This window comes from Blennius ocellaris, assembly GCF_963422515.1.
Source record: "Blennius ocellaris genome assembly, chromosome: 6".
Lineage (NCBI taxonomy): Eukaryota > Metazoa > Chordata > Actinopteri > Blenniiformes > Blenniidae > Blennius > Blennius ocellaris.
Window position 1 is genome coordinate 15,092,865 of NC_137655.1, and position 24,019 is coordinate 15,116,883.

General features: G+C 41.0%; 1 protein-coding gene across 2 annotated transcripts in view; it reads left to right on the forward strand.

Moving 5' to 3' along the window:
* Positions 1 to 24,019, forward strand: part of pkp4 (plakophilin 4) — an 87,252-nt gene that overhangs the window by 11,633 nt on the left and 51,600 nt on the right. The window contains exon 2 of one of the 2 annotated variants that reach the window (XM_080498395.1): positions 5,791 to 5,924. In XM_080498395.1, the coding sequence (XP_080354521.1) occupies positions 5,796 to 5,924 (129 nt within the window). In that variant the 5' untranslated portion in view covers positions 5,791 to 5,795. Of the gene's footprint in view, positions 1 to 5,790; positions 5,925 to 24,019 lie in introns of those variants that run through there. The other variant, XM_080498396.1, reaches the window with a different exon arrangement.

Below are 24,019 nucleotides of genomic sequence, written 5' to 3' on the forward strand. Positions count from 1 at the left end.
AGGCAACTTTAGGATGTTTATTTCATAAAACACAATCTCTCTTTTTCAAAATATGAAATCTCTGGGAAAAAAATAATCCAAAATAATTCAGCGAGTTGCTCTTGAAGCTGTTTGAGCCATAGATTTTCCTGCCACTTTCAACTCGGCAAGGCAGAGTAATCAAGTCGTGCGGGTGCCTCTCTGAGACTCTCTGCAAATGAAATTCAGGATAATGTGCAGTCATTTCTCAGCTCATCTCAATTTCTTTGCCGAATGTCTGCGACGTCGTGTCGCTCAGCCTTTTGAAGACAAATCGTTCCTTTCTGTAAGACAACGCCTGACGGGTGTAATGGGCTTGACTCAAGGGGATTGCTTTCAGGACCAGTGCATGTGTTAAGGTGATTGCAGTTTATCAAAGAGGAATATTTATGTGGCCAGCTCGGAAGGTTTGTGTTTTAACTTCCCGCAGAGGCTCAAAAAATTATGTTTGGCTTTAAGTGAGTTCTCAGCCATGTGTTTTACCAAGTTTCCATCCATGTGTTTATAAGTGCACAAGATAAAAAAAAAACCAACACCTCAGATGGGTTGAATCAATGTCACAGCGGGGCGCTGCCGCTATTGGAGAGATTATTATGCTTTGGGCCAGATATTGATCTTCTGATCGCTTTTGATTCACAATTAATTTGTTTTGATGCAAGTCTTGATGTTTCAGTTGGATAAAAAAAGCAATGAGACAAAACACCTCTCGGTGTTTTTGCTGCAAACCGTTACCCTCAGCCAGTAAGCTGCCATACTCTTTCAGCACAAAATAATATGTAATGCAAATTACTTTTTAGATCCTAAGCATCTTTACGGGCGTACGTGTGTTCCATTTTCTCTTCGGAAAGTATAAAAACTACCGGTATTTGTTTTGATGTGTTTGAATGCTAAGTTAAAGACGTCTACTTTCAATGTGTATCATTTCATCTTCCAAACATCAACTGTTGATATGGAACAAAATGCAAAAACTGACCTTTTGGAGAGTCAAATCCAACCTGTGTGTGTCGTTTTAAGTGTTATTTTACCACCTCTGTGACGCTCAGTCCCTATTAAGGTAAAACTGGGCTGTATGTGGACTGTGGACTAAAACAAGTTTGATGCTCCTTGTTTGATTTGGCAGATTGTATAAAGTGGCATCTTCACACCGTTTACGAAGCTTTCACAGCTTCGATCACAAGTCGAGCGTCAATGCTCAGTGCACATAGCATTTTACTGGTATTTTCCTATCTCGGTTGACTTGAGATAGCGAGAGTCAGTTTAGACTCACAAAAGTCCTTGATCCACATAATCCAAATAATTACTCAAAGTGACTAATAAAAACAGCTGTTGTTTGGGTTACTTTATAACGGAAGATGACCCCACAGCTTGCTGTAGTTGTTGTTTCGGGAGGATCCCTGTCATAATTTCACACATGTATGCTACCTTTGTGTTAAAAAAAACTACTTAGTGTTACTGAAATTTTACGACCGATTTTTTTTTCTTACATTTTATGTTGACAAGTTCATTTTACGTGGATGAACTTGCTAATTCGTTCAGCTATCTTTGACTACTTTTTTTTTTTCTTTCCTTTTAGTTGTTTAAGTCTGCATTCAATATCTAAAAGCTACGATATAAAGCTAAACTGACCTTTCAGAAAATATCCAGACAGTTCATTTCATTTCATACTGGATGCCTTTTTGACAGCAATTACAGCTTTAAGCCTTCTTAGGTAAGCCTCTACAAGCTTTGAGCACCAGTTTATCCCATTCTACCTTGCTGATCCTTTCAGGCTCTGTCAGATTGGGGAGCCCCAGTAAATCATCTTCTGGTCTCTCTATGCTAAGTTCTATCAGGGTTTACGTCTGGACTTTGGCTGAGTTTCTCAGAGATCGTTAAAGATTTGTCCTGGAATCAGTTGACTGTATTCATTGGAAAGGTGAACTGTCGCCTCCTGTCCCAGGCCCACTTTCTTCATAGTCTTCCTGTCTGTCACACCGCTTGTATTGCTCAGCTTTTTAGTTGTATTAAATTGTGACTGACTGATCTCTAAATGCCTTGCATATGGTTTTGAGTCTTTGCTATAATCACTATGTCTTTCTGGAGGTCTGCAGAGAGTTTCTTACACCTCTATCAATTTGGTGTAGGATGAATTGTGGAAGTTCACACTCATAATGCACTATGGAACTATCTGGACACGTTGTCAGTGATGAACCTGGATCATCGTGTTTAGGGTCTTATCATCATGCGGTCTGACCTGTGCAATCCAGCTGGGGGGGGGGATCAGCCTTTTTAAACAATGTATAATCCTTTATACTTGTTACAGATTGTAGTGGACTCCACAACAGGAGAATATGCTCACAGGATTAAGGCATTAGACCACAACTAGGAACATAGGTGTATGAATAAATTCAATATCTATATCCTTGGGTTTTAGAACAACTTGCATATATTCAGTTTGTCATTAGGGCCTACTGAATAGAAAAGTAGTACATCTGAGTAATTTCTTGGTTCACCCTCAATAATCAATGTATTATTTATAATACAGTAAATAAGATAATATAATAAATAATATAGTAAAATTACATGTTCTTCTACCTAAAATTCCAACCTGTTACCACGCAGTCCAACCAAATGCCAGAAATCTCCCCTTCAAACTTCAAACTGTGGAATGAGCAATGCCTTTAAATATGCAGTGTTTTCTGAAAATATGCCTCGGGGATAAAGTTTTGTACTGGCTGACTTGCATGTAAACATGTTTGTTAAAGATAATCACTTTACTGTTATGCATGTAAATTCATTCTCCAATTTTCTCCTTTAACCTAATTTCTTGCAGTAACCTGTTTCCTTAACATAGCCCGTGGCAGGTATTAGATTTGCTATTGCATTGCAGCTTGGGGAAGGTGACACAAGGCACAGGTGGCTTTTAGAGGTGTCAGAGGACTTATTAATTCATGTCTGCATATGAATTTGATGTGGAAGGGTAGCCGTCGAGTCTTGGATTGTGGATCTGTCACAACTGTCTCCCTCTGTACCATGCTGCTTCGTTTGGATTGAGAAATAGCAGGGATAGTTTTATTTTAAACCCTGTTTGTGCTGTCACTTTATTCTCCCTGGCGCTGTAAACTATCTGCCGTTTTGGAGTCTGAGTTGTAAAAAGAGAGGTTGTGTAAGAGGCTCAGAGGAGTGGCCGAGACTGAGGTCAGTAGATCAGAACACGTGGTCCAATGTGTCAGGGTGGGGTCACACTAAGACTTATCTTGGCAGGCTTGGATGCACTGAGGATTACAACACTTTTAAGGGAAGATTTAGCTATGACTACAAAGAATGTGTGCTAAAATAGAGGCAAATTATTCTGTATTGAGCAGTTGGACGAAATTGACTCTGAATGAAACCCAGTTTGTGTTTTGTCTTTAGCAGTGATCTTATTATGCTTCCATACTTTTTTTTTTTTTTTTTGTCTGGTCAAGGGAAATGACCATAATAGTAATAATTACACACGGGTTTGCATCTTTGTTTTTCCCACTATTAGGTCATCGTTATTCTGTGGGAACTCCACAGTATGGTCCCTAGGCATTACCCTAATGACAGCCCTGAAACCTGCCCTGAATGGGCTCGTCTCCTCTGTTTCTTACCTACTTCTCAGTCTAATACTTGCTCTCCAAACTTTTGAAGGGCCTGACATACCAAAGTTTCCAACCAGGCATTCAGCCAGGCTTTTCTTCTCTCCTTGTTTGGAGGGAAACACTTAGAAATGCTGTGCAACCAGTCAGCCGTGTGCCTATAGGACTGTGGTAGTTTGACTGCAGCGTTGTTGTTTTCAGTCCTGACTCAAAGCCGTTCAGAAGTCAAAGCTAAACAAGGAGACCTCATTCTGGACCAGATATAATGGGAAATGTCTTAGGTAGGCTCGGATACGTATCACTATTTATTCTTGACTTAATGGTGCCTCCGATAGCGTTTACTTTCCTTTCCTGTGGTGTTTTTTTTGGGAGGGTTTATGCTGCACATTTCGCATGGTGTGCACTTTCCTTCAGCTTTCATTACTATCCATTTTGTTTGAATGTTAAGTGCCCTGTGATAGCTTTGTTGTAACTGGCGGTGTATGAATAAAACTGAAACGAAGAGATTAGATTGCAGAGGAGTATTTTGATTATAAACACAGATACTGGTCATGCTATGATGAGGTTCTTTTTTTTCATTTAGGTGTTATTACTAGTGTACTGCTCAGACAATTGTTTGATTGCAATGGAGGTTATAGAAAGGTCAGACATGTTAAGGCACATTCCTTTATTCATCTATTGTAATGATGAATGACAACCATGGTTTTGCAGTCGCACGTCTCTCTTTGTCCTTCAGGATACCCAACGACAAAACAAAAAAGCACTTTCTGTACCCTGACCTGGCTGGCAACTTCTGTCATATTCAACTTGAACTCAGTCCGTCCTGTCTGTGTCATTCTCATCTGTGTTTGTGCAGGAGTCACAGAGGAGGAGGAGCAACATGAAATTCAAACAGCCTTTCCCTTTTCCTGTTGCGGAGTTTTCTGGGAAATAAGTGCCATGTCCTTGACTCAGGGGCTGCAGTGCAGTGTGGGCGGGTGGGAGGACGGTGGCGTGTTGCAAAACTATGAATGAACAAGAAAGGAATCTGGGAAGCTGATGAAAGGAGGGGAGGAGTAAGGGACGTGAAATACCCGGTGTGAGCAAACATACGTGGTAGATAGTAGTAAAACATTATCTGTTATTTTGAACCACATGACTCAGTGCTGCTGCAACACCTTGAATGGCTTGCATTGCCTCGGCGACAAACTCCCAGAATACTTCAGGGTCACAATGCGACCAAGTGTGGGGACCCCCTGATGTGCGACGTGCATATAGGGAGCTTGTAGATGACAGCAGCGCCGGGCCCGTGAGTCACATAGCTGCTGTGTTATTGGAGCTCTTGTTTTTGTGTGCCCCTGCAGCCATTGCAGCCTTTAGCTGTCGTCTCTGGCTCAACAGGCTCCTTTTTGTAAATATGGATCCACCTTGAGCAGCGTTCCCCTGACACATTCTCTGTCAACAGATATAATGAGACCATAACTATTCGCGCTGCTTTCTCATTTCAACCGCGGACAAGAGGGCCGGGGAGCTGAGACAGGAACCCGTTATCATCTTTGTCAGACCACTGACTTGTTTTTAGTTTTTTTTGTTTTGTTCAGGGTTTTTTTGTTTTTGTTTTTTTTGTGTGTTTTTTCAAAGGCCTGCTTGTGCTCGTGTCATGCAGCTTTCCTCTGCTTCTAACGTGCATAGTCTTTAGTTGCACACAGCTTTTGATGCTGTTTTGTTGTATTTTTGGGATTAGAAGTTTCATTCCATTTTCTTGCTTGACTGGAATCCCTCCCTGTTGTTATATTTGCGTTGTATGTTTTATGTGACTGTATTTCATACACAAAGCGCTACTTAAGTCATGTGTTGTCTGAAAGCCATATGGCTTTGATTTGCACTGCCGCGGACATAAAACATAAACAGTCCGTTTCTCTTTGGCCCATATGGCAAGTGTGGGTGTATGTTTGTGTGTTGTCGGTGTGGTGTGTGACCATTGATAGCCACTTCTCAGCATCACTCGCCTGCATGTGTCAGGGAGGGGTTCAATCGAGGGTGTATGCATGAGGGAAGTGTGCGTTTGCACACGCATGCTCACAGTCTGGTATGTGTGTACAAGATTTTTTAGCTGAGTGCCTGTGGTGACCAGATCAGTGTCTGTGTGCGTGTGTGTGTGTGTGTGTGTGTGTGTGGTCATGTGTCCACACAGGAGGAATGCCAGCTCCTGAGCAGAGCCCAGTGACGGAGGAGGGGCTTCTGCTGACCATCCACAACAGCTCAACTGGCCGAACCATGGAGGCTGACAACACCGCCAATAACATCCTGGCCTCCGTCAAAGAACAGGTAGCATGTTTTTTTTTCTGATAAAGCTTTTCTCTGCGCCCCTTCTGTTCTCACTTTATCTCCTCTATGATGGCACCATTAAAGCGTTTATGAATCATTTATCTACAATGACAGTTTCAGAATCTTAACTTGTTTTAGTGATTCTTCCATCGTGTGTCTTGCATAGAAATAGAAATAGAAACCCACTGTCCCAGGCAAAATGTTTTTTTTTGGGGGGGGGGGGATTTCAGTCATTAATAACTATTCAAATACCATATGAGAGAGGATTTTGTTTACATGATTATCTCCTGAAACATTTGGAGCATACTTCCCTTGACTGGGAGCTGTTAGTTGCTCATTGCTTGCAGCCATGACTTGGCTTGCACTTGTGAACAACCAGAATGACCATCTCTGGAAAGGTTTGAGAGCCTGTGGAGGGATGTGCCCTCTGACTCACTCAATCTCTGTATGTCACTCTGTGATTCATCCATACACCCCATGCACACACACTCCTCTTTGGCGTTACTCCAGCCAGTATTCCATAGTCACGGGAATACAGCGCTCAGCAATATGGGCTGCAGGGAATTTTCCTGTAATTAATCATTTTATTTTCCCCATGTGAACCATTGAATGTAATCCCCCCCCCCCACCCCCACCCCCCCACCCCCTTGTTTTCACCTGAGCCAATTCATACTCTCTGGTTTGTGTTGTCAGTTGGCTCACAGAAGTCCCATTATGTTCTGCTATTAGAAAGTAGGTGTTGTTTTCAGGAGGAAGGAAGCAAGGAAGGAGGGAGCACCTGTCGATGTCATTTCCTTCCCGAGAGTTTTCCTCGGTGGCTCGTCCGGTTAGAGCAGAAATCCATGCAGCCAAGCAGGAAGCGAGAGCAGCCTGCCTCAGCGGTTGCTTTTAGAGCGACTGGCTTGAGAAATGCCTCAAAGGGGATTCCTGTTGAATAGGCAAGCCTGTAAAATGATCGTTCTCCTCGGCATTTACACAGCGCAGAGTTGGAGTGGCAAATAAAAGGGTGAGTGTGGGTGAAATTATGTAGGAGGTCAGAGACGAGGTTAGTGTAAGAGTGTTTTGGTTTCCTTTTTCCCCTCTTGTGCTTTTGCGAGTGGCTTTCCCGCGATTGTCAGGACGCAAAGACCTTCGAGGGATTACACTGTCAATGTAAACATGCGAGTCGGCGATGCTGTCGCTACGGTTATGGCGAGGGCTCAGGCTTCAGAATGACTGGGTGTTTGGTAAGTGTTTATACAATGGCCGTGCAGACTTTATTGCTTTTGTCCTCTTTTCTGCCTGCTCATTGTCAGACTTCTTTCTCTTGAGTTGTCGTCTCTCTCTATTCCTCCCAAACTTGCTTCCTGCTACACAGGGCTTTGCCCAGATGCCCAAACAAGGATAGACTCGTACATTATGATTATCTTCTCTGTGTTTTCATCTGCTCGGACATGTCTGTCTCTCTCTCTCTCTCTCTCTCTCTCTGCCCCCCTGTTTCTTCTTACTAACAAACTTCCATCCTACTTTTTTTCTTTGTTTTTTTAAACTTTAGGATTCACTACTTTTACATTGCAGTTCCTGGTTATTAGAGCTCTTTTCTCACTCTGCACTGCTTTAATAGCATCCAGCAGCAGGATGACACATCCATTATGGCTTATTACAGACCCAATTTAAAGGTTTAAATGTCAGTGTATTTTCTGCTGCGCATTGCTTTTTGCTTCCAAGAGCCACACATGCTTTTTTTTTTTTTTTTTACAGCCAGAGTCTACTAATATTGAACATACTGCATTACATTGTGACAATAGCTTTACAGTTTTTCATTCCTCAGTGCCGATAATCATATTGACATTTGATTGAGGTGTTTTAAGGACAGCCATATCATTAGTGCTCTGTTGTTCATGCTCTGTGTAATTACAGCTGTGAGGTCATGATCCAGATTCTCTTTTCTCTGAAATTATCACAAGAGCTGTCAATTAAATTCACATTACATTTTTTTTTCTGTTATTCCCTTTGAAGCTATCAAACCTGAATTCAATAGAATTTGGCTTTTACAGGGAGAGATTTTCTAAATAAATAAATAAATCTGTTGATTTACTGTAGTATGACACAGATGTCAGACATGGCCACAGTAGAGAGGGACAACAGAAATATGTGGCAATGCTAGGAGTTATTTTGAATTGAAAAAGAGGTTTTCTGATGTGAATCCTGATTAACTTTTGGTGCCTTGCTTCAATAAGGGGGATGGACTACTCAGCCAATATTATTCAAAGAAGTCCCAAAGGGATTGCGTTACAATAATACAGCACATCAATATTAAATGGAATGGAATGGCACATAAAATGACTGTTAATGCTTCCATACTAATGAGACTTCTCAGTGCAGATCGATATAGTGTCATTTTATTAGCTGCCCACCCAAAGGGAGCATGTGGCATTTAGTAGTTATGCCTGTATGAAAGTGATCCGTGTCATTTTCTGTTGGCCTCTTCTGCCACTTTGATTATGATTTTGCAGCGTATAGTGTGTGGCAGCATGCCCCACCACCATCGTTAATTTGCCAAACAAGTTAAATGGCATTTAGACGAGGGGTGTTTCATCTCTTTAGTCAATGTCTGAACACTTTAAGCATGAGACAGTACCAAATAAGTTTTAAATTTGTCATCTATACACACAGATAGTGACTCGGGGACTAAATTAGCAAAACATTTTAGTCTTGTCAAATTAGTATTTTGTGCTGATAAAGTGTTGCAAGAAATATTAAACTTGAAAGAGGAGTTTTCAGGAATTATATATGCTGTAAAGTATGCTTTGAGGTTTTTTTTTTAACGATCCCATAATTGCCAAGACGTGATTTGCAAAGAAAAAAAAATCATTAATCTTGCCAACAACTGGTAACGGAGGTGATAAAGGTAATTGTATTTAATTATAACACAGAATGTGCCTCATATCAAATTGCTGTGGCTCAGGTGGTGGAGCTGTTCAGTCGCATCTCATCATGGCCATGAGACAAAGTGTAAGACAAAGGGCAAGACATCAAACCTCAACTTTCTCCCAATAATCGGCTGATGCGTTACTTGGTATCTGTTGCCATTGGTGTACGATTAACATCAATTATAGTTTACATGGTGAAAATATTCCATATCAGAAAAGTCTATTTACCCTTTGTTACCATTATGCGACAGATGAGGACTCACTCTCATCTGAGGAAGCAATGTCAGCACATTGACATTTTCTTCTCTGTGTATTTAGGCCGTTAATCCTTTTTACACTTGATTGTTTATGCAAGTAGTGTGTTACTAAACATGAAGCCTACAATAAACCCTCTCTACCATTACTGCAATAAAATGCTGCCTCCCCAGCTCGCCAAATTGTGATGCATGTCACAAGTTTCCCCAAACGTGTATACCAGACAAAAAAACGAACTTGTGATACATAGGAGTCCAATACATTGCTGCTTCTGCACAATGCTCCACAAGTATTTACTTTGGCTGGTGCCTTTGTTTGGAGATGCAAAGACTTTGAGAATTTATTGTTTAGTTTTTGATTTCCTGAGGTAACAAGAAAGTGAAACAATCCTCTGCTGAAGGCAAACTCGTCTTATTACTAAATGTTGAGTAAACTTTACTTTGGGTCTCAGCCACGATTCCAGTATGTTACTCCTTGCAAATAATGTAGAGGTACCAGAACAGTGGTTAAATTCATTTCTTGAGGGGCCGCATGAAAAACAGGGGCTGCTGTGAAGGGCCGAGCTGTAAGTTTTATTTAGTCCTGTTGCACCCTGAAGTCTCTATGGATAAAAGTCAGTATGTTACATAGCTTTTATAAGAAAATTCCATTCTTATTACTGTGCATGTTTGTTTCAATAAAACTATCAAAGTGTACTTTTATTGCGTTGATTTTCTCCAACACAAGTCAGTAAGTAAAAATAAGAAATGACTACCTTTCAAATGAGAGCGCAGCACTTGTAATGTATTGTAAGGTTGATGCATTTATCACTCATAAGAAATAGTATGATAGAATACAGTATATTGCATTGAGATAAAAGCATTGTCACGATTTGCATCAGTGTCTGCATTGGCGACACTTTCCACTTCTATGACACAGTCAGAACCATGATGTGCTGAGCATCCTTTCAATCATAACAAGGACAATAATGTGGATAAGTCTCCAAGTTGTATATCACTGCATCATGTTACATTTAGGTTTTATATTCCAGTCCTTGAGGGCATGCTTGCAGCTTGTGGGTGTTACAGAGAGTGAAGAGGTATAAGTTCACTCTGCCGTTCAGCAATTGTGAAATGTACTGTATTAATCGCTGCGCTCTGTCAAGTTACCTTGAAACGTTTTCAAGATCGACAGTTTTCAGTCATTGAATGAAAAAAGGGTCGATTGTATTATTATTATTATTTTTTTTTGCGTTTATATGCATGTAAAAGAAACACCTGGATCACATGCCATGTTTGAGTACGTTTTACAATGCAACACTGACCGATCAGCCACAACATTATGTCTAATATTGTTTGAATATTGTTATGAAAATTAAGCAGGCAATGTGTAAAAAGATGTTAGGAACTCAGATAGATGTTAATGCTGAGATATGTTTGTACTTTTACCTTGCCTTCTAGGTTATTAAAGCAAATCAAATGTGACTTACTATTTCAGTGTTAGATAAGCAGCAGAGAAAAGCTTTTTTTTTTATTGGGTTTATTTAAAATTGGTGTAATATAGTACTACTGTGTGTACTCTGCAACGCTTATCAAAGTAAAGCATGACACTGACCTTGACAACATGAAGGGAAGAAAAGCAACTAATTTATTTTGTTGCATCCATCGCAAGCAGCCCCAAGCCGCCATATTCATAAGCTTTGGTGGATCAGGTCAGATTTGATTTTGAAATGGGTTTGCGGGAGCCCTTTAGTTCACTGACATCAATGAGTGAGAGGTCAGATCTTGAAAGAGCATCTCACTCATGATTCTGACCCAGTCTCTCCGCATCTCCTTCTGCAAAGAAGTCGCTGCAGGAATTGAGGGCCATTTAGTTGTTAACTTCGATCTTATCCACTGCAGACCCCTGTCAATGTATGCACCCCCTCTCAACCGTTCCTCGCTGTACCTATTTTTAGTTATGTTTGTAATAAATCCTCAGCAGGCAGGAAAAACAGAAAGAGGGGGGGGGTGTAGTAGGTGACGATAAAGCTTGGGGCTCCCTGACAGCTTGCTTGGCATATAATTAACTTGAACCTCCAATTGTCGAAATGTATTGCAGAAACACCAACGTTCAACGCTATAAAAAAAAAAAAAAATCTTCACATACAGAATGATTTTGTAGCGAGGGTTGTTTTCTTTGGGGTGTCGGTACATGAACAGTTTTTACCTGGAAACAGATGGTTTATGCTGAACATCAGCAACACTAAAGTGTCACCTAAAGTGATGGAAGCCATTTGTTTTTGTTTTGCTTGTCAACCTTTTGTTGGTTATACCTTTTTATACTAAGTGTAAGTATTTGCGTTTTGTTATATTGTGTGTGTGGGTGGTACGATAGTTGTGTTTGAAGTGCTCGGATGGAGGATTGGGTCAGTTATTTATCCTTTCTGTGTTGTGGGAGAAAAGCCTAATTCAAAGGTCATTCACTTTTAAATAGTGCATTTCTATTGTCATGACTGTGGTACCTTGGTCTAAGAAATGTGAGGATTTGACGCGCTCTCATTCCTCTTGCTTTGCGTGGAGTCATCCTCAGAGTAACTCTGTCATTAGCTGTGTCTGGACATGCCTATATGTACCACACAATTGGCAGAAAGGGGCTTCTTCGGCGCACCACGCTACACGGTTTCAACACACCATTTCACAAGAAAGCACCACAGTGGAAATTTTCTGCTTTGCTGGAGTCTGTTACACAGAAGATATCTGCCTGCCTCCTGCTTGTGCCTGACAAACCGGGGCCGGCCCCGTTTTCATCCAAATCGGGCAAAGACACACGCATGCGGATGCCCTTTGCAAAGATGGAGGTCTGACCTTGCTTTGAGTGCCACATCTCCAGCATGCTGTTAACAGCTGGATGAGCTAGTTGAAATATTAGCCAATTGAAATACCCATGCAGGCCTCTATCTTGCGTTAATGAAGCCAAAGTCATCTTTGTGCAAGTGACCCAGCTTAAAGAGTTAATAGTTGGGGTCAGGGCAAAGCATCAATGCAGTGTTTTCGCTATAAGGTCTTTCCATGCCATACGCGCCATAGAGCGGTCGAGTTCTCACTGTTGGCGATAGCGTCTGTTCCACTTCCATAGGCGAAATAAGGACTTTAATTACAATCGACTGGTGATTTTCTCCACTCCTCAGGGTCTTATCTGCCTTCCTCTGGCTGCTGCTGTGACACAGGCAAGGAGAAATCTAGAGGCATAAGCATTCTGGCCTTGATTATAGTCATAAAAATGGAAGCCTGGCTCCGAGCAATTACCCCATGGGGGAGCAGCGCAAAATATAAGAGAGAAAGAGTGAGACAGTTTCAGAATGGAGGGATGCAGGTGAAGGAGAGTGCTCTGATGTGCAGGGAGAGACAAAACGCTCAAAAATGGAGGGCGATGAGTGAAGGGGAAAGGACAAAAGTGTGAGCACGAGTGTGATGGAGAGAGGCAGAGTCAGAGAGGCTGTCACCTGTGAATGGTTCTCTAAAGCGCTGTGACAGGAGGCTGTCAGCGCAGAGGGAAACAGAAAAGAGGAAAGAGAAGATAATCTGCTCCCAATGTGACATGATGTCAAAGGAGTGGTGAGTCTGGCCCGGCACAGCACTGTCATTTTGAACCCTGCCATGGGAGATCTACCCCCGACTAGACTGTTAATACTCATCACCATCACTGTCATCGTCATCGTCATTATCGTTTATAATTGTAGTCATCGTCAACAGAGGACCCGGCCACTGCGTAGTGGGAGTTGTACCCGGGGGGGGGGTTGGACACTGCTGGGCTGTCCTTGGATTAGCATACATCTGCAGAGGAAGTTCTGGAAGTTAGCTCGGTGAATCGTCGCTGAGGTTAATATCTTTGTATCGTCCTCAGATCAGTTTTCTCTAAATGACTGATTCATGCAGTACTCGCGCAAGGCAGCTCAGTCTTTGTTCACCACCACAACCTCGAGATTGACGGGCCCGAAATTGCGCACTCTCCTTATTATGTCCCGGAGCAATGGTCTTTTTGTCTGACACAACAATATTGATCTCAGAGGAATTGTATGTTCACAGGTCTACGTGAATTGCACTGACTGTGTGATTGCACTGCCACAGCATTTTGGCTTTTTTTCTTCCAATCGAGGGGTACAGATTGCCTTTGTGAGTTACTCTCATTTACTGGCACTGTGCTGTGGCATTATTATCAGCAGCATCACATAAAAAGCTTTTGTAGATGTTCAATGCCATTGAGCAGCACAAAAGAGGTACACAACTTTGATCAGAAGACCTGCTAGATAAAGAAAGAAAATATTGGATTTCAAAAATGGAGGGAAATACTTTTGTACCCCCATGTAAATCCTGTTTATGGATCCAGGCTTTTACACTAAAAGCAAAGATGATAGGACGATGCTGTCAAATTAGCAGCATGGCCTTTAGAAAGCTGTTTCCATGGGAGACGGGGCACCACACGGCAGTCAGGTGTTTTAAACACTTTAAAATGTAAGGTCCATGTCTGAGAAATTGTCTCTTACAGGAAACAGCCTGTCCTTTTATTCTGTGGTGCATCAAGATTCAAATTCATTCAAATGAGATTCCTTTTGATAATCTAATTGTGGATAGATGGTACATTTAGATTGTGATTGTAAATGTCATGCTGAGAATGATGACTCAGAAATACAGATCAATTGATTATGTTATCCATATTTTATGGGACGGTGAGTGCCGCACAGAGGTGTGGGGATTAGCGGTCTCACCTTACAGTAAGGCTATTTCCACTTCGAGGGTCTTGTGTGTGGTGTCCAAGTTCAGGAATGTTTTGTTATCCCACCATGGGATTAAAGGAAAAACAGAAACACTATACATGAATGAAAAAATGCTTTGCAAGCCATTTAAATGACTGATCACAACAGAGAAAAAGGTTTTTGGTTTTTTTAGTTCCGCTTCAGGGGATCAGGCATCTGTGTCCAGTAGTAAGAAATTGGAACTGGTGCAGTGGTCAGTCAGGATCCATTTGGCTTTATTCACATTGTGCAAGTTAGTGAAGCCGGCAAGAGCTGTACCAGCAATTTTCCTGCAGTTTTGGCAATGCACAGCTGTTTATTTTTTGTTTCCTGCAAGATTAAAGTCCAAACCAAAATGTAAACAATTTCCATGAAAGCAGAATCCACATTAAAATCAGACCAATGGATAAAAATACATCTGCTGATGATCATGAATTGTTCTTGGATGTGTATTTGCACTGGTTTACAAATATCTCAATTTGCATGTGGTGCACAGCAGCATTATATCCAGTTGTTTTGATTTATGCATTTCTTTGTTGTCTTATCAAACTGCATTCCCAGTATTACAATGACAGATTAACATTTGGAGTTCAGTTTAATAAACAAACAGGTTGTGAACAGAACGCATCTATTTAAAAATTTGGAAATGATTCAAGCACTAACATCCGTCAGACGGCACTGACGCATTGCCTTGCTACCCATCACATTTTTACACACTGCCTTACACAATTTTCATTGTCTGGGAAAAAAAATGGGCTGATATAACAACCAGGACCACCCAGCAGTGGAGTGTTTAGCACTGTTGTTTCACAGCAAAGGAGTCCCTGGTTCAAGTCTAGGTTGTTTTCTGAAAAAGTGTCGCACCCATACTCTCTGGTTTCCTTCTACAGTCCAACAACATGCATTTCAGATTAACTGGTGACTATAAGTTGCCTGGAGGTGTGATTATGAGTGTGTGTGTGTGTCTCTGTCTGTTTGACCTGGTGACTTGTCCAAGACCCTGACCTGAATGATACAGGATAGAAGATGGATGGATGAAATGCTGCAATGACTGAACCAGTACAGTCCTTCTGCTTATGCAAGCCACCTTTTCCGGTCGGGGCTACAAAGAAAATTAGAAACTTGACTGTTGCTTGGTTGCTCTTTGTAAATTAGTCAAGACTTCTGGACACTCACAAAGAAGAAGAAGAAAGAAAAATGGCCTCTGAACAAATTCTAAAGTTGTTGAGTGTGTTGTTGAGCACTGACACGACTTTCCTTTCTTCCGCTCTCCCCCTCGTACAGCCTTTGTCATTGGCAGTCTTTCTTCTGTTGTCATTGTTCCAGGCTGTCGTGCTTGCAATTACAGATGACAGCTCTTTTAATAATGTTTCTCACATATATGACAGTCTCAAAAGGCTTTTTTTTTTAATCATCAAGCCAAAATGTAGCTTGTCTGATGGGCATGTTCCATGTTCTTAAAAGTTCTTTTAGTTCTGTCTTTCCATTAGACTATTATCTAAATCTGCTAATCTGTCTATAGTTTTGTTGAAGATTGTCCGAAAGAAGAATTCATAACCAAACCATATTTTTGAAATGTGCTTAAAATTTTGTGAAATAATGCTTCACTCATGTCTGTTGCTAAACTACATGTATATTCTCACACACCAAAGTTTTTAATGGCACATTGCTCTGAAGGGTCAGCATCCAGTGCAAATCAGAGGATAAGCAGTTGATTTTGACCTGTGCGAGCTTGTTTGTGTAGGTGTAACTCAGAAAATAGAAATTGCTGATTTATTTGTGTTAAAGACACAACTTTTATCATTTGCAGCTTAAATCAAGTAAGGAAATATAAATCATGTCACGCTTATTCCTTATTTTTGGTCAGCACAAAAGTATAGACACTAAAAACATAGAGTTGCAACGTTTTTGCTGGAATTGTGGTTAAAAAGAGAAGCACAGCGGGAGCCTGTAATGACTCAGATCTGTACTGCAGAAAGCCACCAGTCCACAGACAGTCTTTTTGTTGCTCTGCAATTTTAAAAACTTGTAATGTCACTTTAGAAATCCTGACAGAAAAAGAAGGGCTTTATTGTAAACACACATTTTATTTAATAATTTATCATTTGTTGGTAAATTACATTTCATATTGCTCTTTTTGAAAGCTTGTCAAATGATAAGTTTCTGCATTATAAAAGCTCTCACGGATGTGGGTAGAAGAGGTATTTCCACCCTCTGACACGCCTATAGCTTTTCCTGCAGGTGTGCACCCTCTCCCCAGCAAGCCACTTTACTGTACTTTGAAATGCCTATTTCACCGCAATGTAGTTAATGTAATTCTGCCATCACGGTGGATTCAGTTTTCTAAAATCCCAGCATTCTAACAAGGTGACTTTCTGGCAGTCTTGTAAGTAATTGCTCTGCATGGTTCCTTAAGGTCCGCTCACACAGGCTGCTATTGTGGCTTTTTCCCTTTTGCTCACACCTCAGGCCGGCTTTTCTTTCCCTGCTGCTGCAAAAAATCCTTTCACCTCTGCTGTCATTCTCCCACTGTGCAGCAGCGTTGGTCTCTCGCTGGAATGCGTCTGCAACGCTGCAGTGAAGGTACAGAGCTGTCAGGCCTCGTCGTCACTTAATGAACAAACATATTTTGCGTGTACTGTCTGATCAAGTGGAAAAGCTATCAGCGCTCATTATGCAAAAAGGGATTTCAGCATCACAAAAGACCATATATGCTGCACTTGCTCAATTGGGAGTCACATCATCTAATGGTTAACTGTCTATGTGCCTCTGGTGTCTCTCTGAACTCCTGGGAAGCTTTGAAATGTACATACAGAAATGTTCACGACGCATATAACCATAATATAATAATACAAAGAAAACAATTGGCTTCAGATTAGTTGTAATTTCTGAATTTCAATCATTTGATTTTTTTTTATTTTCAGGTTCCTTATCTTTTGTCTGATTCACTCAGAGCTAAAGTTTTGTGTGGGTATGTTTACAAACACATGACAAAAGACACAGAAGGGAAAGGAGGAAGAAAATCTGGATTCAGTTATGAAGTGCACTGAGCTTTTCCTGCGGTCCTGTCTATCTTTTATGATCAGCACGTTGTCCGATAAAATGAGCCAAAACGCAGGTTAATGACAGCAGCTGTGGTACGAGATTGACTATATGCCCAGTGGCATTTTAAGTGGCTGATTGCATAGGAAGTAATGTCACAGAGATGTTGATATGATGCATCTGCTCACTACCAGGGCTGTCAGTGCTGAGGAACATGATCTTTATCTTTCTGCACATATAGACTCTGTCAATGAAAAATCTGCACAGTAATGCATTTCATTCTAAAAAGATTTACCTTTATAGGCAATACAATTATTCTTCATCATTATCCACACTTGCCAAGCTTTGAATATGTAATGGACGGATTCCAAAATGTGTTCAAGTTTGTCCAAATGACAAAAATGCAAGCAAAACTACATGGCAAAATTATACCATATGCCTGCTGGATGTGTCAGTTCGACTGAACGGTTGATAGATGGAGAAAACATTAATGTGGGGTGTGTATATTGACCAGTTTTAATGCAAAAGATTCTTGAAACTTGGAAGAGGCTGGAATGCCTTTTATTACAATACACACTGTGTGAGCCATGAGGATTGAGGAGTTTGTGCTTATTGGCAACAACTGCGTCCCTCACGGACAGCAGGCTCACTTTATGAATGAAGAATTGTGTGGAGTTTGTCTGAGCAACCAGACAACTGTGCGTGAGTGTGAGAGAGAAAGATAATAATTAAACATGTGTGAAACACTCGAGGGAAAATTTGCACAAATTATTTTTCTCCTTTCAAAGTGAATCTCAGTAAATACAGAAAGACATTAGACATGCATTGTTAAACATGAATTCTTCAGTAGTTGGTGTGTAACTAATTGATGAACATAGAAATCTGAAGAAAATAAAACTGTAATTGTGGCGTGTGCAGAATTAAGCACCCCTTTCTACTCGTAAATTCTGAGAGCCTAATTATCTTTTTTCATCTTTAGTTAACATTAGGACAGCCAGTCAAGGATGGTCACTGGGGATTGTCAATTGAAGTAACAGTTAGCAACCACTGATTCATCTATCCAGCTGACTGGAGAATCATAATGAAACTCAGTGAAAAGTGGCTTGAGTTTCTTTACAAATGAATAAAAAGGAGAACACATGTTTAAAAAGCAACGTTTGGCTTTGGAGTTTCCTTTGACACAGTGGCACATTGAAAGATGAAGGGTAAAGTGGACCCTACTGAATATATACTTACTGGAATCAGTCCACTAACTAAAAATTAAACACATTTTGCAATTGAAACATTTGCCACACCATGAAGTAAGTGAAGGTCTCAGAACTCTTGAGGCCAAAGAAAAACATTTTGCACATGCTTTATGGCACAACGGTCAATAGAAACAAGCAAATTTACTTTGGTTAGTCACTATATTTGATAAAATATTGTTTTTCAACAAAAGCACACACATAGTATGCCAACTTCTAACCATTCCCATTAGTTTGGTGACAGTTATTAATAAATTAATTCGATTTTTTTTCAACAAACTCAAAGTCAAGTGAGGCTGTGTTTGATTTTCACCATTCATATTAGGTCTGCCTGATATTAGGTGCACATGTGATACACACTAGTGTAAGTAGATTATGTTAATCTGTTCCAAACTACAATGTTACTTCCTTTGCATCTAATTTACGGCTCTCTCATTTGTCTCTTCCACTCTCATAATGTGTCTCTCTAAGCTCTTGGCACACACGTTGTGATCTCAGGCACTCAGGTGGGCAGGAATCCAGGGCACCAGGGCTCCATCTGATTGGCCAAATGGGTCGACATAAAGTCTGAATGCACAATGCATGGAAACATCATTTTATTGCACTTTTTCTTGACATCTAGTCCACATAGTCATAAATCTGCATTAATTCACATGACTATATTATGGCATTTATGGTTTTGTATCCTTGCCTTACTTTCATTTTTCTAGAGAATTGTCAAAAAATGTCCCTGTGTCTTGAATTTTCTTGTACACTAACTGGCCAAATCAAATATGGGCCACTGTGGAGGAATGTTTGAGAAGGAAAGGTGGACTCTTTTAAACCGACCAGCAATGAATCATGAGCTCAATCCATCAGAAACCCTTTGCAATTTCCTCTACTGTGGACCTTGAATGCAATCGAGAGAAAGAGTAGTGAGCACTACAAGCAGGTTCCTCTTGATGGGAAGAAGAGGAGCTCAGAGACTTTTATTGATGCGATTTGTGAAAAGTTAGAATTTAATTTCTTTTTTATTTCAATTGAAACATTTTCTGATTCAATAGAGTTGATTCATTTGCAATTGTTTGTGGCGATATTTCCAGTTAAAATCTTAAAACGTGGACGTGCCAATGCTTTTGAGCTTTTGTCATCGTTTTTTTTGGTTCTTTAGTGAAAGCCAGAATCGTGCGTGTCTGTGTGCGGTTCAAAACGTGCACACTGTGGTCAGTTTATGTTAATCGAGCTGTATGGCATTTGGCCATTTTATGTGTGTGTAAGCTTCTATTAGCTATACAGTACTGAACCACGGCTGATATGCTGAAGCAGCAGTGGGCAAAAGCCACTTCGGGCATTTCAGAGGGGCCTTGTATTGTCAGCACTGATAGAGATGACATGAGAGAGTGTTGTGTGTGTGTGTGTGTGTGTGTGTGTGTGTGTGTGTGTGTGTGTGTGTGTGTGTGTGTGTGTGTGTGTGTGTGTGTGTGTGTGTGTGTGTGTGTGTGTGTGTGTGTGTGTTAGTTTGCTGCTGTATGTCATCTGTTTCTTTAGGGCCTGTCCGAGGACACAAGAGGACAGGATCTGATTCAGCTCTGGGACTAGGGACAGCTCGGGCCTAACAGGCTCTTTGTAAAGGCAAATAAAGGCATTGGGAGGCCTTGTTGGTATGGCAAAGCTGGTTACCTATTGTTCCTGCTCTCTAATATGCCTTTTACTGAGCAATGTTGAACCCACACTGGTTAAATAAGTGCAAGCCTTATTAATGGTTGTTTTGCCGTGCCTGGCCTGACTTGGTGTTTCACTGTATGTCCCATTCACAGTGTTGGGGCCAACCATGGAAAATTCATGAATTACACACAGTAAGTACATTCTCTCTGTAGCTAATATGAACCACACTTAGAAACGTGATTCCTGCCTCCGTTTCATCAGAGCGGGACCTCATTTTGGTACATTGCCCCTTTGTTTTCAAAAGGCACTTATTGGAAATATTGGATCCATATTCATAATCGATTAAATGACTCATGAAGTATTAACAAAGTGTGCAATTGAGCACGAGAAAGCTTGGGGGAAGCCTCAGGACAAGAGTCAGGACAGTAATCCTTGGTGCCACCTAACCTAACAGACCAGTAAACTGAGCATGACTGAAAAGCCATATTCTTATTTGATGCCTGGCGACAAGAGTGGAGACAGAGAATAAGCCACGCGAGTCTTGGAGCTTCCTGCTTTGTCACAGGTAAATGCATCCATATATCGTCTATATCTGTATCATCAAAGTTAGGATTGTGAAGAACTTTAGCCAATAACGGCGACTTTGTGCTTCAGGCACGTTACAACCTGGACGGCTCACTAGTCCATTACAGGGTAACATAGAGAAACAGACACGCACACGCATACACTAAATTCATCTAAATATATGCATGTTAAACTGTGGTAACATCTATATCCAGAATCCAATTAATCTGTGTGAAACCACCACACCACCCTGCAGGCTTGCATTTCTTTGATTCATTCATGTACAGTATACATATTGTACAGTCACACTGCAGTAAATGCAAAAAAAAAAAAAAAAAGACGCTGGTCCCCATTATTCTGCAAGACAGTCAATTTGTCAAACAAAGAAAAAAAAAGACCTCGAGGACAAGACTCCATACATCCCCGCTGCAAGAAAAACAGCAGGGCTGGGGCAGGCGTGCAGGCAAGACGCCCGGCTGCTGTAGACCTGGAGAAGCTCTGATTATCAGTAGTGACAGCCTTATGGCAGCAGCAGATGTCTTTCTCGACTGCGTTTGATCAAGATCGTGGACCATCTCATCAGCAGAACTGAAGGCCAGCCACTTTGTGTGATATATTAAGATAGGCATAACTGTTAGTTTCTCTTTGCTTGCTTGCGGTACTGTATAGCGAGAAATGCAGGCTGAGATAAAGACGCTGGACGAGTGAAGGCGATGCATTGCCAAATAAAACAATTGGATTATAAGCTTAGAAGGCAGAAGGCATAAACGTGGCTTGCCAAGAATAGTGACATTTGCATTTGGGAAGGCAGTGAAGTCTCTTTCCTCATTGAGAATGAAACTTATCTCTTTCAATAGGCATTAATATGTCGGCAATGCACAACTGTTTAAGCTGTGTGCGTGAAACAGGAGGTTAATCCCAAAGTGTGTGCATGAATAAATGGGTGTGTGAGTGCTTTTAGTATACCGGCGTTTACACTCGGATCAGACGATGAATGCGTCTCCTGGACTACCACAGAGAGAGTGAATAATGTGAAAACATCTGAATGTTGACATTTTGTCTCACTCCTCGCTCTTTTACACATGTGTTCATATGGATTATCCCCCCCCCCTTCACTGTCACTGCGGCTCTATGTTCTCTCTCCTGCACACTGCTGGCAGACTCGTACACTCGAGTAATTCCCCCGATCTGTATCAGGAAGCTGTAAGACTGCGTTGAAGTCACCGTCTCACCCCTCTGGGTGCTGCATGCATGTGTGGCTCACCCACTTGTCACTATCATTCAGTGTCCCTTCTTTAACTCTCACCTCTTGTTTCCTCAACAAATTCATCTTATTACCTGGTCCTGCAGCGGGCCCTGGCACACTGTTGGTCGCCGACACCAGCTTCACACAGCAGATGCGTGTACGATGTGTGTTCTCAATGTACATTCGACTCAACATGGATCCATTCATGAGTCACCTGTCATACTTCTCGCTCTCGACAAAGAATCTTCTTCATGGTTCAAGTCTATTTGACATTTAAGCATCAGTGTAATTGAATGTATTTCCATTATTGATTGAAACGCCAGCTCACCATCCAATCTTGTTTGAGTGAAATCGTGTCTGGCTGACAAGCGGTGGCCCATACAGACTCGGGCTTCATGTCATTGAGCTTGACTGGAGGATGAAGTGTTTATGGAGTGTTTAGTGGGGTTTAGTTGTGGGGCTTGATCAGAAAAAAGTCCTTATTGTTTTTGTCCTTGAGGCTCTGTTTGCATTTCAGTATCAGTATCAGCAGATTTTTATTTCTTATTTTCTGCTAAACATGCCAGTTTTCCAACATCCAGTGTCTTAAAAAGAATATGGTGTCACAACAAGCTATACCTTCTGCCCCTCATAATTTAGAGGGTTATTTATTATTTTGTGTTTTGAGTATTCATAGCTGGTCTCATCTGTGTCAAGAAAAGTGAGAATGGAAGCGGGCATGATTGGCTGGAATGAATGGTTGAAATTGGCCTTGCTCTCATGTGTCATAAAAAGGATTGATGGTATATTCCTCAGTGTACGTGCTGGGGCCACTCTCTCCTGGTCTTCACAAACCCCTGCACCTGTATTGTAGATGCATTTGTACTTTCTAATAGGAATAAAAGCACTTTGCTATTATCCCTGCCATTTCTTGCATCTGTCTATCAATACTGGCCTGTGCTTGGCAGTCAAATGATTCAGATAATGATCTAAAATAAATACAATCTTTTCAGTCACTTTGGGTTTTCAGACATTCAGGCTTTCATGTGTGCTGGCAAGGGCCACTCCAATTAAATCCAATCAAGAAAAGCCACAACACAAATTTGAATTCAGTTCCATTTAACACTAAAAGTAGTTATTTTACAAATAGAACTTGTGATCACCATGTTGTCTTTGTTCAGTTGTAGAATGAATTACTTAATCCATACTTTACTGTTTACAAAGCAGCGATTTTAATTTTTCTTTGAGAAAAGTTCCACGTACAGACGGCAAACATTTGGAAACGAAAGAAACTTTAAACGCTGTCATTTGGATGTCAGGCCAATAGTTGATGCAGTGTTTATTTTGTAAGACAAACGCATGCAGTACGATGTAAACATTCAAACTCCTTTGAACTATTCTTCACATAAGCCCACTCAGTATCTGGCGTATATAAGAAATGTGCACCGCATGTGATCCAGATGATGGTGTTCGATTCAAAACGGTGAGCTGCACAAGCAAGCTGGAATCCAATATCATTACTGTTCTTGAACTATACTGTGACTATAGTGTGCCCAAGCAGCAAATGTGTACAGTTTTCACTTTCTCAACAACGTGGTTTCAGCAGGCCCTTAAAATCAGGGAGAGACTTGTGAAGACACCCGGTGCTTTTCCCAGCATACCGGCTTCCTTTTAAATTTTGACAGGAAATCAAGATAAGAGCACAGCAAGCTGAGGGTTAAATTAACCAGTTCAGTAAAACACCTATTCATAAAAATAATGCTATATAATAATATGTAATAAAATGTTCTCGCCGATAGTTAGTTGGGATCGGCTGATATGTAATGTTTCACTGTCAACAACAACAGCCATTTACAGCAATACATTTAAGCGTCAAACACACATGAAGTTGGCATTCACCCAAAAATGTCTGTTTGTGCACAGTCATTTAGAACGTGCGTTTCCCTCTCAATGCATGAGAGTTTGCAATCTTGATTTATTTAGAGTTTGAAATAGAATTATTTGATGTGTTTTATTCGTTCTGCTTGTGAAGTATCTTTAATTATTGTTGGGAAGGGAGCAATTTCCCTCCCATCGATGATGTCGACAAGAAAGGAGATATAGTATATCCTTTATACCCCCCTGGCATATCACACCCTTCTCATCATAACTGGCCTTTACAAGTAGCGGGATTCTGCAGGCCCGCTGTCCGTCTCATACCGTTCTGTTGTCTCCATCAATGTTGCTCATTTTCTTTCATTGTCTTCCTTCTGATACTTCTCCACGGTTTTGTCCTTTTGTTTCATACTTTACTGCCGGAGCTGTTTAAAGCAGAAGATATCCTGTGTTCCGTGCGTGCGCGTGTTAAGTGCATCATAAATAAAGTTTTTCTTGGCATTAGTAAGGTATTGCAGCCGCATTGGAAATGCCATTACATCAAGGAAACAGTGCAGGAGCTCTCCCTCCCGCATACTCCC